The sequence below is a fragment of the Rhopilema esculentum genome, chromosome 6 (genome assembly GCF_057945365.1).
Source record: "Rhopilema esculentum isolate cy_ngs chromosome 6, ASM5794536v1, whole genome shotgun sequence".
NCBI classification, from domain to species: Eukaryota; Metazoa; Cnidaria; class Scyphozoa; order Rhizostomeae; family Rhizostomatidae; genus Rhopilema; species Rhopilema esculentum.
Window position 1 is genome coordinate 14,019,095 of NC_142820.1, and position 14,216 is coordinate 14,033,310.

Below are 14,216 nucleotides of genomic sequence, written 5' to 3' on the forward strand. Positions count from 1 at the left end.
AAGATCAACAGAAGTAAGGCCATTCATCATCTGTGAGCTAATAGAGTTTTCCCCAGGTTTACCGTTTCGCTAATTGATTTTGTAAGCTTCGTCACTTCATTATATCTTTTGTACATTAACAAGGTTTCGCCTTTGATACGTTCTTCGCCAGTTGTTAATATCAAAGATCACTATATGTATATGAAAACCGTAGTTTGTTTATCGTTTAATCTTTACATGTAATATCTTAAGGGAGGGATACTTGCGTTTTCTTTATATGAATAGGTTTACATCAAGCTAGAATCGGAAATAAGAAAGCAAGAAAAATCCCAGGATTCCTTGTAAGAAGCTAAAATGACATGAATTTAGTATATTCGTGTGAATGATGTGTTATTTGGCCTTGATACTTGGTAATTGATTTAATGAAAAGATTTTCTTCTTTCGCATCACCAAAACGATTCTTGATGTAAGTGATTATCAATTGGCCAACATAATGCCTAACTTCTTTGTTTGGAACAAGGCCCCAAAAGGGCTAATTGCAGTGGCGGACTGGCTCAGAATTTTCAATTGGCCACAAATAACTGGAGGGGCCCGGGTGGGTGTGGTCTGAAAATCAGGGCGTGGTCAAGTGAGCATTTCATCATAATCAAGCAATTTCTAAGCAACATAACATATGTAGCACTAATAGTAAAGTTGAGCTGTTGATTACAAATGGGCACTGAGTACACTAATTGAAATTTAACATTAAATAATAAAAATTCTGTCTGATTTGGATTTCAGTAATTTTGCACAAGAGACTTTCTCGAAGAAACAAAGTTAAAAGTTATAAGAAAACTAACCTCAGATGCATAAAGGATAGTAAGTTTAAATTACAGAACATCTGAGGTGTGAGGAAGCCTTATCTTTACTGAAACTTAAACTAAAGATGGCAGACCTAAAAATAGCAAACTAGAAAGGAAGGTACAATGATTCGCTTTGTAGAAGTTTTGGCTCCTATGCGGAATACATTGAACGTCTATTGGATTGTACAAATTTCTATCAAAAATTCAAAATGGAAAAATTTTCTCAGCGACAAATAAAGCCAAAGCGAATCATTTCTATATACGAAAATTTGATATCTTAATCATGATATTACAGCTAAATCATAGCAAGAAGGTTTCCTTTATTTTTTGTGTAATCATCCGCTAAATTGGTTTGCTTCTTTTATTTTAGACTTAATACGTGCTTACTAACTATATTTTTCACAAAACTTTACGGTTTATCATTTCGAAGACCATTTCAATCAAATGCTACCAGAAGTTGCATTTCTTTAATTTGCATTCCAAGAAACCAGTGGTCAGTCCTGTCCCCTTTTTGCATAAACTTTGCCTTCCTTTCTGAGAACCACTTGCCACTCGAAGTTTATTCGTCCATTATGTGCAATTTGGCTAATTCTTGCCATTGTCATTATGTCATTATTTCATTCCATGAGGCAATATCTTACCCGTTTGTAAACAAAATCTTTAAGACGATGCAGCAACCTATCGCATTATCTTCTGCTATGGATTGAGAAAAAGAGAAAGTTAACGCCGAGTTTGTTACTGAATCACTCCTTACTTTTTTTGCTAACTGGCAAAAATTTAAGTGAACTCTACAATTAATGCCGGGCAGATTAACTGAACCTTGGTCTATGAAAAATCAAAAACTTCAGAAAATTCCATCATATTAAAAATTCCAAATCTCTATTAACCTTTCATAACCTAAAAAAGTCATTCTTTTTTAGCTTCGACCCAATCCATTTTATAACCACATGCTATGACGTTTATTCAACCTCAGTTTTGATGTAATCCATGATATTTATTATTCGTAATGGGACATCTTAAGGCCCCACATTCCTAAAATGGGGCTCTTTTTCTGCAAAGATGGAGCCCTTTTTGCCAGATTTTAAAGGGGGCTCACCGGCCACGGGCCAGTCCACCACTGGCTAATTGTTCCAGTCTTTATCGACAAATTTATCAAATAACTCTAAGAATACATACAACTTCACCTTGATAACAACAAATCAAACACACAGGAAAGTTTTAAACTGAATAATTTAAAAAGGAAAAATTAGAATACAAGAAAGGGTTTTCGGATACATTTCTATAAGAAATGGCCCTTTAATAAGTGAATTAATCGAGAGAGAGCTATCACCCTACCACCTAACAAAATAAAATTAAAAGTATACTTTTTGTCAAAGAAAGAAAACAAAACAAAATAAAGAAAAAGTTCAAAAAGCCTGTTACCCTGCCTTAAGCAAGGTGAAATGCTTGAAAAAAAATGAAGAATAATTATCTATTAAAGATAAATCCTCTGTGCAGTTTGTGATTAAAGGTCATATCCAGTAAAGAGAATTATTTCAGTTATGATTTAGGACACAGGTCCATGATTTAGTATCAAAATACGTTATTGATCTTATACCAAATTAAAATTTATTTTATTTCCATCTCGTAGAATTTCGAGCATGGTGATAGAAATCAAACTGGCAGCCCGTGTGCACGTATACGGTCTTCGGTGCCATCTTAGACATTAAAAGAACTGATATCGAGAGGAACTATGGTACTTGAATACAGGTTCAGTTTTTACAAATGGAAACGAGTTTATAAAATCATTTCAACAAGCACAAGGATATAGGTTGATGGCACATTTTGTCAGTTAACGACTTTAATTCTTTACGTGAAAACTTTCGTTATTGTTTCTAAGTACGTTCTTAAATTATTCTTAATGACATATGAAAATATAAGGCTGCATAGGTTACATGAATTTGAAATTTCGCCCAAAATTCAAATGAAGTGAAGAAATTGCTAATGAAAATGAGAACTTTTTTCAATTTAGCAATTTAAAAGCAACCAGTAGATGTAGATGTAGAAGCAACCACCTAAGTTGATGTACTATAGATTAATATTCTTTTACATAACATGTTTATAAAAACTTAAAAACTTGTTTACTGAAACTTGTCTATACCTATCATAAAGTGAAAAAAAATTGTTGGTTAATCAAAATCTCAAAGGATGTATTACACATTACCAACAGGAATAGACTGAGTCCAATTCAAGCATTGGCGATTTTTTATAAAAGAACACCTGATCAAAAGCACGAGGTATCCAACGATGCAGTCATTTTGCCATAGGCAAACTCAAAGATTTTTTAGGAGGAGCTTAATATTTGGCGCCATATCAAATGAATAACATTGAAATTGGACTGTAAAAAGAGGCCCCTGGGGAAAAGACGTTAGTCAGGAATAACGCGAAACAACGAGGGACAATCCAATCTAAATAAAATCTTAGAAGAAACAAACGCTGATAAAAAATTGAGCTAATACTTCACATAGCGCCCAGATAAAATGGTATTCCTCTGGACGATTCACTCAGTCTTTGCAAACCTTCATCAGGAGAGAAAGAGAAAGGGAGGGGTCTGAAAAGGGGGTTCTGGACGTGGTACTTAACGTATTTTTTTTCATTGGCGCTTTAAGGGCGGTCATATGGTTATCAGTATGCAGTGTGTTCCACGTGGCAGAAACATTTGCAATAAACAAATTTCTTGCCATTTGGAATGATATAGAGGCGAAAGAATTAAGTCAATTTTAAATATGAAAACATTCCCGATAAAAACGTTTGGAGGATGGGTAAGAATGCTTACAAAAAACTGCAAGTCAAAAGCACCGTGAATGCTTGCGTGCCCTTGTCAAGTACTGATGTATCGACAAAGACAGTCTTAGACAATGTTTCTGAGTATTCATTGTCTTAAATTAAACATAAATCTGAGTAGAGTTTAAAAAAATACATAAATTCCATTTGAGTTGAAAGAAAACATAAATTCAAAAATAAATTTCTAGCTATTCCCGTATTATAGTCCTTTTTCGTAAATTAAACTCATCTTTAGGATCATTGCACTACTTACATTCTGCAGACATCAGAAGCTCATTTTAAGCCTATATTTCATGCGAAATTCGAAAACTCATTCTATTATCACTGCTTCAAATATTACTGTTGACAATATTTCCAATTTTTATGAAAGACGAATAAATGTAGAGAAACACTAGAAAAACACGCTTTTCTTGTGAAATGATCTTTACAATCAAACTTGCATCAGCAAACTGGACGTTTTCAAAATCTTCATGTAATCTTCATGTAATATCTTTATAACAACAAGTTGCCTGTTTTCTTATGCTTGAACCAAGATAATTTTTTGGAATTTAAATAAAGGCAACTGTATTCTCCACAGAAGCAAATGTTTCTTTGCCATCCTGCTTGAAATTTTCATGAAACTCGTTGGCAAAAGAGATACGAGACAAATACAATTTGAAACTTCGGCGGGTCTTGAGAAAGCATTTAAACACGTAAACCATTTCTATAAAAACATCATTTTCGTTTTAGCCACATTTAGGGACATAAAATGTGAGACAAGACAAATTCAAAGAAAAATGACCTTAATATGAGAAAAAATTTCATAAACAAAAGAGAATTCAGAAGAACGTCAACCATATGTTATTTACAAGTCAGGTAGGTAGCTGAATACTCACATCTTCAAGAAATCTTCAAGAAAAGAAGTAATAAAATTGTTTATCTACATAACAGTTAGCTTCTGGAAAGATAAAATTCAACTGTGTGTTACAAATCATTGAAACTACAGCCCTTCCTAAGGTTTGATCTGGGAATCATGGCAATAGGGACCTCATACTTATGGGGTTTAGTTCGTTTGTATGAGATGTCACTATCCAACCTGTGAAAAATTACTAATTACACATTGAATATCATTGTTGCTTATTTTGGCCTGCAGCTGAGCAGAGTATCATCACTACAAGGGCGTTTAAACAGCGAGGATATTTAAAAACAGAATTGAATGTACGAGCTTCTCAAATGGGAGCATCACAGTACAATTAATATGTTGATATCACCACGATAGCCTGACGAAAGTATAAACAGAAGACGGAAATACGAGCATCTGCGTCGTTCTCCAATCGATCCAGCCGATTTCAATACCGCCTTCCTCAATCTTTTGCCTTTTATTCCACAACGAACCCATCAACTAAATGTTTTATATAGTAAATTTTGTTCTGCAGAATTGGTGTAGGTTATCAAAACTTAAAAAAAGACTGCAGTAGCATTTTTCTGCTCTAAGCAGGGGATAGCCTCAGGGCCGTCGCGAGGCAAGCCTTGGTGGGGGAGGGGGGGGGGTGTACTACAAATATACCTGATTAAAAAAAATTTGCCTGAAATTCTTTAGTTGTTGTCAATCTAACTCGGTATATAATTTGCAACTTTCATTTTTATATGATAAGAACAGATTTTCCTAATAGTTTTGTCAAATCTCTATATCGGAACGGGTAAAGGATATAATTGCTACTCGAGGCGGCACCATGGTTGCCGTCGAAGGGATAGGAAATTTTCGAATTTTGATGCTTCTAGTTCCCTGGACAATGCACTCATTTAAGCAAATTTCACTAAAGCAATCCTCCTAATCCTTTTGAAAATTATTTTTTTTGCAAAAAAATTGGACAACAGATTAAAACAACTGGTACAACTTCGCCGTGGTCTTGAAAAATACCATGTTGTCAGTTACTTCTAAAGCTAGGTGACAAGCAGCACTGGTTGTTAATTTGGATCCCTCTTTTCATCTTAGCATGCCTTTTGAATGTTAAAAACATCTGGAGCTCATAGTGAATTGCAACTTTAGGGGAAATGGACGCAAGACACAATTTTACCTAAAGAAGGCCTGGATTTTTAGATATAGTGCCAACGAAAAATCTTCAAATCTTTAAATCACTAGTTTGTTTACCTTTATTCATATCAAGGAATATCATATTTAACTAACGGAGCAACTGCCTTTACTTGATCCTTTATTGATTTTATGACATGAAGGTCTCTGAAATACCTAAAGCGCTTCTTCCAACGAGTTGATTTTACCTGAAATTTGCTATTGAGATACTATTGGGGTGTGACACCCCCACCACACCCATAACCCCCAGTCGCGACGCCCCTGGATAGCCTTCTGGAAGCATCATGTTGTTGCTTGTGTCGATGGTCAATTACTGGTGACAAATTATGAACAATTATTATCTCCACGAATTAGTAAATTTCTACAAAACATAATAAATTTAAAACATTAAGAGCAACCAAAATAATTTCAATACATATTAATTTATTTAGATTTTAGCAACACAAAACAGGTATAAACACAAATTCTTTCACTAATTTCTAAATACTTGAAATATAATTTCACTTAGTCTGGCTTGTAAATAACTTGCTTTGGACGATACTCTATTAACAAAACCTGGAAAAGAACAGTATCATTGAATCACCATGTTGAAAATGAAATTTAAACTTTCATGTAAATATGACATCTGCTTTTTCAAGTATTAATGCATTATATCTTCTCAGAAAACTCACAAAGTAGGAAAACTTTTATTTTCCTAATAAACAACAGAAAATAACAATCTAAGAGCAAAGGAAAGCAATTGTTATGTAGAAGCATATTAAACACTTACATATTCCATCATGTTACTAGAATGTACAAGCTGTTTACTTAATTTCCAATGTAAACCAAGCTACAAAATAAACAATGTCATAGAAGATGCAGATTGTAGCTTAAGAGCACAGAAAAACAAATGCAGCAATAAATAGTGCTTTAATTTTCCCAGCAAAACAAAAATGCAGAAGTGTGGTTCCTAAGTAGAGTAAATTTCAAACAACTTAACAAAATTAAAATGTGATATAAAAATGACAATTCTCACCACTTTGCACATAAAATATCCTGATAAGGGGCATAAAGAGCAAACAATTCACCAAATAATAGTGATAAAAAATGTCAATGAATACCTTGTGAAAAAGATTATAATTTTCAGCATCTAGAAGTTTTTCAATTGACACTCTTGACTGAAAATGAAATTTATCATCAATAATCATCACAAACTTTTTTCTCTTACAAACAATGGTAGGTTTAAAAACATAAAGTGGATATTTTTTAGATTAAAACGAATACATCTTTTAAGGTACATTAAATCTTATATCATTTACTGGTTCATTGATCAAGAAAATTTTCGTCACAGATTAAGGTAAAATGTTCTTAGTCTCATGTGACTATGCATGAATCTTACCCAATAATTTATGCCAAAGAAATTCCCCTTACTTGTGATGCTTGACGAGGGGAGGAAGGAGGATGCTAGGTTGTTAGAGAAATATTTACAGCCAATCATTTGGTAAGGTATTTTAAGATCCGACAGCAGTTCATCTGCCCATAAGAGGTTGTCATCAACAATATTCATTGAAAGCGTCCTTTCAGGGAACAGTTGTCCCAGTCCCTTATAAATGTATGGATCCCAGATATTATATTCTAATATCTTATCAAGCATTTCCTTGCATTCTCCAAGATACACAATAGTTATAAAAGGCATCACAGAATTTTTCAACTAAAGTTACAGGGGCAACATGTCTAAAAACCCAAATAATTTATGTATCTGAATTCAAATAGCACTTGTTTATGTGAAAAAAACGAATTTACACAAGATTGTAAGAGAATATGTAAGCAAGACTGGAGCCCACAGCCAGCAACATTGTTAACTACTGTCATTTGTTCTACCAACAAAACTACCAGCTTATGCTTTCAAATCCAAACCCAGAGCTGTCACTCACAAACACCATCCCCCCATTTGTTATCAAGCATGCAGGGAAGTCATCACAGCATCCACCTTGATACCAATGGGAGCTGCAATAAAAGGGAGCCTTCATACCATGAGGCCATCACAGCCACCACAACTGGATAGGGTTGAGAAGAACTAGTGAAAGGATGACTCAAATGGGTAAAGATGGTGTGTATGAGTGGCACAGCTGTGGGCTTGGACTGGAAAACATTACTTGGTAGGTAAATTGTTTGAGCAAATGAGGTACAATTGGCTGGTTGCAGGTTGAGTCCTGTCCTGGTTGTATCAGTTATCACATTCAATTGCAGTACATTTTCCCAATTCTTGTTCTACCGTCACAAGATTTAAAGATTTCCCCCATTTTTAGACACATATTCATGTGTTTTTATGGTCATGAAAATTTACAACAGACATACAAAGGATACCGCAGAGAGCATGAAAGTGCATTATAACCCTGTGGCCATTGCGGCTGACTACAATTCTCTTGAAGTTAGTCCCAAAATAGATGTAGTATGATGCAGGTTGTGGCTAGGAGTAAGATGTTAGGGTCTGCAGGCAGAGCTCTCAGTTGTGTTATGCTTTACCTGCTTTAATTTTGGCACATACTTAAGTCACAGAGAGAACATAAGGACATCAAAATTACACAGAACTTAAAACTAATTCATGAAAGGGGCGAGACAAAAGCAGGTTTCGAAAAACAGTGCGATATCATGTGTTCAGCAAAGATGAATTAAAGACGAACCCTTTTGTTGAGGTAGACAACTGGCCACATTGATAGCCCCAAAGTACAGCAGCAACAAATGCAACCACACAGCAACCACCTTATGTTAAGCGGCAATGTTCGACCAAGGATTTTGTTTATTTTCTTCATTATAGACTCAAACTCTTCAGGGGCAAGCTAAAAAACAAAATGCCACAGATAAGAATGAGCTTAACTACTATGCTTTACAATCTTATAAATTAAATAAAAAAATAAAAGAATACAGAAGTAGATTTACGTACCTTTCCTGAAAGACTTGATGGGAATTCTGCATCGAATTTGTTTGTCAATCCAAATCTATGAAAATAGTGTAAAACATTATGCATGAAAATTTATTTCAACCATTCAATACATCAGGTTTTTTTTATTGCTCTTCACTGCAAACTATCACCCCACTTCTGTACAACAACAAAATCATAATTAAACACAAAGTTATATTGATAGCAACAGTCAATTACTGTGGAGCAACCAATGCACTTTAAGAGGTTAAAATTAAAATTCATGCGCTCTGCTTTTGTAGTAATACTAAGGTCTTTCATGTGACTAATCAACACAGGACTAATCTTCTAGTGATGCATATTATAGTCATTGAAGTATGCAGAAATTTGTTACTCTTCTGTAGGATGGCCTTTATTTGGGTTTGATTTCTGAATTTAGATTATATAACCCTTTTTGAAAAGTATGTGCATAATTTCATGTTTTCTTCACAAGGAACAATCATGCTTAGCAAGAAATCAGCGGGGCTAGATTAAAAATTTATTTCAAATCACTACGCTCAGATGTAACAGGTCTTTATTTACAAATTTGTCAAAACAAAATAGTTGATTTTGTTAAGTCGATTGAGTTAATAAAAACTGCAATATATTTTACAAAATTAAATAAATAATGCATAGATAACATATTTCTGGAAAAGATTGAAAATTGCTGCACCAAAAGACAATTGACTTTGTTCATCAGATCAAAAATTATGTTCAATGGGTAGGAGAAATAGTTAATTCTGACCCTGAACTGATGTTGACAATTTAGGAAAAGTTGTCCTGGTGGGAGATAGGCAAATGATTAATGACAGAAGAAGAAGAGACACAAGCTGTGGGAGACGGAAAAACCAAATAACTGATTGCAAGAACTGGTGACTGGGAAGCTGTGAGACTTGTTAATTACTTGTTTATGATATATTGTGAGTAACTAAAAATCCAGAAATTTATAAAGATAATGAAACAATCTGAAAATTGGTAGACTTTGCCCAACTTGCCTTATTTCTCACACCAACGCTGCCTGTAAATGGAGAAAACTGAACACTTGTGTCAACCTGAATCATTTTAAGGTTCTTATTATCCAGAAAATACCATTGGTATGAATAACTCTAATATTCATATTATCCAGAAATGACATTGAATGTTTCTGAATTCTGAATAGGTTTGAAATAATGTCAACAATATCAGTCAGACAGCAGTTGCATGCCCTGATGGCTTACTCACATCTGAAAAATCTTGTGCAAATGTGGCACTTTATCTTCACCAAAATTTGATTCAACCATCTCATTAATTTTGATCTCATTTCAGGCATGGGGAAAATGAATGCAAAACTTTTAGGGGGTGTAGGATTGAAAAATTAACACTTTGATTCATTGAGACAGAGATACAACAGGAGTGACTGCAAGAGGAGTGACTATAAGAGGATTGACTTTAAGCAGAGTGACTGTAACAGAATAACTATAAGAGGATTGATTATAAGAGGAGTGACTGTAAGAGGCCTGCATAACTTAAAACTGAACCAACAGACGAAAGGAGTTGGTAGGCAGTTTTCAGAAAAACAGCTCTGGGAAACAGATTAATAAATGAGAAAAGAAAAAAAAATTCGAAATTGACAAGTTTCAAATAGGTTCTATTGGAATCTTGAAAGTTGGAGGGCAGAAGGAAAGAGAGGCTGCTAATATTCTGCCCCAAAAAGGAAATTTGGATGTTAAATGATGCAACAGTTTATCAGAGCAACAGTATGAATAAGAATATGGTCAATTACAACAATTATGAAGATTTTTGTACACTTAGATTTAGTTTAAGTGATAGAACATAACAGTGCGTGATACAACTTGTGACCTTCCTTCTACACTCATATTATCATTATTTTTATCATTTTAGCAATGGGTTCTTTTGGTACTTTCAGCAATTCCTGTCACTCATTCGGCAAATGTGCGAAACTTTTTCTCAATCACTAAAACATGAACAGTACCTTATCTCTAAAATTTCCAACACGGCTATTTAATTTGCTGCAGAAATGAAACATGAATCTAGAACTACTATTATATACCCATTTTGATATTCTATTTTTTCTTACTTCTTCTGTTAGTATATGATTGTTTTAGTCTTATTCAGTATTGGAGAGGTTTATATAACTGAATTTAAATGGAATTGACAATAATAAGTTTTCATTCTAAGATCTTACAAAATTATGCCACTTGATTCACACTGACTATCTTTAGGGATTCTTACCAATTGAACCACTAAAAAAAATTTTTTAACCGGCTTGAATAAAAATAATACCTACTATAATATTAATGGTAATCACCCCTTCAGTAGTTTATCTTTCTGTTTCGGGTATTCTTTCATCTTACCGATTTGGTATATATACAGTATTAGTTTCATCAACAAATTAAATGCAGGCACATCAATGTCTAATAGACCGAAAACTTGATAGTTACAACTTTCATTGGCACTTACATTTTAGTGCTCCAAAGTGTTCTCATTTCCCTCAGAAATTTGTATGAAAAAGGTGATTCTAACATGGGAGATGTGCGATAAAAATAAACAAGACGTTTTGATATTATTATCCGCTGACCTTCTGCGTCATGCAATACCAAGTCGATTGGTAGTAACATATGTTGTAAATATGACGTTTCATCTAGAATAAGCTTGCCCAGAAACGAGAATCGGCCTTTTAAAAACAAATATTTTGGCCATTTAAGTCAAGACCATCGCATTAAGTGGTTACTTAGTCGGGTAATTATTGGCCTAACATTAAATGACAAGCTAAGCTTTATCGTGTTGTCAGGACGGTAACTTACAGCGTTAGGCGGCCGACACCACGAATTACCACAGGATCTGGCACGCAGACGTGGCTTTCATCTTCACTCTGCCTTCTCGTAAGAGAGTCGTGTGCGTTTGCATCCTCTATTATATCAAAGTCGGCCATCAGGCATTCACTAAACTCCCCTCACCATAACATGCATCCCCGAAGCATTTCAAGCTCCTTTATCTGCTATCTCGGCGGCTTTCTCCTCCACAAGGACAACTTGGCAAATTTCCTCGCGAATACTCTCCCCCCCCCCCAAATAAAGGGCCTTCATTTGGTTCATGTCCTGTACAATGTACAATACCAACGATTTTTTTTGATATTTTTTCTCATAACAGTGGTTTCTGGTTATTTTGGTCCTTTAATACGTTTATTGGAAAGGTAAGCGTTGCTGGAAATAAATTGTCTGTGTGAGGGCAAAACACATTATAGTTAGACTGTTCTCTTAAATTAATCTTTTCAGCGATGGATTTATGGATATTTCGCCAATAATAGTCTCAAGGAAAAGCAAACAAAAAACACAAGGGTAAGGAATACTTCGGATACATTAATAAAGTAATGAAGAAGATCATTGGTACAAACAGGAAATAATTGTTTACAAATAAAAACGTCAATTTTGTTCAATGATTGACATGTTTACAAAAAATAGCAATAATAACTAGGGTTGTGTAAACAACGATTTTAAGTGTCTCAGGCTTGCCATATGCTTCTGTTGCGTTTCGAACGATGCTTGTCTCCACCTGCAAAAAACCACCGTGAAAGAAAAATAATGGAAAGCTTTTCATCCTAGTTTTTTACTGAAAACGAACAAAGAGAACAGAAAGTCATCGATGAATCAAGTCAGAACTTCTTAGATTACCCTTCTCTAACTTTCCGCCACCTGTTGACATTGTCCCTCTGCAATATTGTGACGTCACGAACAGCATCCATCACCTATAAAGACACAGCATTATTGATCGTACTCAATAGAACGCAAATGATAGAAATGATGGGAATTTGCTATTGGTTCACGTGAATTGAATTGTTTACCTTGTCAAGGTGCTCCGCAGGGTGTGTAGGTTTGGTGAACAGCGAGCTCTGTTTTTCTCCATAAATTTTGGTTTTGTGTTTAGGCGTAGAATAGAGGTTCTGAAATTCATTTAACTAGAAAATAAAATAGTATCTTCATGAACTCATGAATTATTAAAAATGCATGCAAAGAAATAATTGAATCACATAAAGAATCTTTTTACAAGACAAGTAAGACATCTAAATCTGTTTGATAACACTATAACATGGATTTTTAGTTAGGAGAGGGGAAATTACATATAGAGAACGCAATATGACTCTGTTTTGGTCAAATTACATTGCATAGATAATATCGCCAAGTTCCCTACCAGCTACTTTACAACGGAGTCAAAGTTACTGCCGAGTCAACTTTACAACGGGGTCAAAGTTACTGCTGAGTCAACTTTACAACGGAGTCAAATATATTTGATTTATATATCGTGAGCTGAAATCCAAGTTAAATTTTTACAAAAAGATATGACGACAATTTTCACTCTTTGTAGCTTTTTTGATAAAAAAGTTAAGATCCAGTAATCTCGATTGACGTCCTTTATTTAAAAAAATGTCTCTATACTTTGTCTATTTTTACGGAAATAGGTTGGATGTTTCAGTTTAGAAACATGTTTAACAAAATTAAAAATAAAATTCTTCGCTATCTTTCATTTTTGACGAAGATAATTTCAACAGGAAGAACACCAACCAGAAAAATAAAAACTTTACTTGCAAAACCGTTACCTCTGTCTCTTTCTTTCCAGAAGTGCCAAGTTCGTAGGTAGCTGAAGGTTTGTTTAGGGCCCATGACCTACACATGACATACATTGATGTGTCTCTTTTGAACTGTGCCATGTCAACACTTCTGTCAAATAGCTTCAATATGTACCTAAAACGATTTTAATTAGTTACCTTTTCGCAAAAATCTCTATGCTAAGAAATTCATCTATTGAAATGTCGACTGATCTCAGGAAAACACCAGAGCCAAAATGTCGCCAGGTAAATCAATATTTGAATTTCTGATCTCTTAACCAACACCTCACTATCCCGAGAGATTAAAACGGTTTAAAGATTGAATTGAAACAATTACAATGTCTGTGAAATGGGTATTGACAATGTTTTTATCATAAATAACCTAATAGCATATCATGATTGAGTTAATTTCATTTTAAAAGGGGAAAGCTCTTGGAAAATCATTGCTGATTACTCCGTCTGTCCTGCTTGAAAATCAGTCAAAAAGCGCTTCAAACTCTTAAGAAATATCACAGGAAATGAGGATGAAGTCATAAAAGTACGGTGCCCAGTCGCTAGTTGCTTGTAGGCGAATCAACAGTGTCTTATGACAAGCTTTAGATAAAGGATGATTCAGGATTAATTAAACTAAGATAAGAACACTTACGAGGCTGGATTTTACGGAGCAGTCACATAGAAAAGAGAAGAGCAATTTGTTAGAAAGAATAAGAAAACATTAAAACATATACTTTTATCTCTTCTATCACAACTGGAGATCAACTACGCCCTGACATACGTCTCTAAAACAAGGAAAATTGTCTGTAAATTTTATAGCTAGTTTTATAAGCTTTGACAAAAATCTCAACTGCAATGCTAACAGAAAGTTTCGAAAATATGCCCGGGGGGGGATACACATATGTATATTTAAGATAGGGATGCTCAGGTTACTTTTTTGGGTTTAAAATTTGAGCAAAAGCTATT

General features: G+C 34.4%; 2 protein-coding genes across 2 annotated transcripts; both read right to left on the reverse strand.

Moving 5' to 3' along the window:
- Positions 1–4,426: 4,426 nt before the first annotated feature.
- LOC135686700 (cysteine-rich hydrophobic domain-containing protein 2) lies at positions 4,427–11,671 on the reverse strand. The gene is made up of 6 exons (XM_065202992.2): positions 11,458–11,671; positions 8,639–8,693; positions 8,379–8,534; positions 6,816–6,872; positions 6,485–6,544; positions 4,427–6,270 (listed from the first exon to the last, which is right to left on the reverse strand). Exons 1-6 carry the CDS (start codon positions 11,583–11,585, stop codon positions 6,220–6,222), a joined length of 507 nt encoding a protein of 168 aa, XP_065059064.2. The 5' UTR covers positions 11,586–11,671; the 3' UTR covers positions 4,427–6,219.
- Positions 11,672–11,992: 321 nt separating this feature from the next.
- Positions 11,993–14,045, reverse strand: LOC135686701 (uncharacterized). Its single transcript, XM_065202993.2, has 5 exons — positions 13,903–14,045; positions 13,248–13,392; positions 12,495–12,608; positions 12,325–12,398; positions 11,993–12,205 (listed from the first exon to the last, which is right to left on the reverse strand). The coding sequence occupies exons 2-5, from the start codon at positions 13,356–13,358 to the stop codon at positions 12,124–12,126; spliced, it is 381 nt and encodes a 126-aa protein (XP_065059065.1). The 5' UTR covers positions 13,359–13,392; positions 13,903–14,045; the 3' UTR covers positions 11,993–12,123.
- Positions 14,046–14,216: the final 171 nt, after the last annotated feature.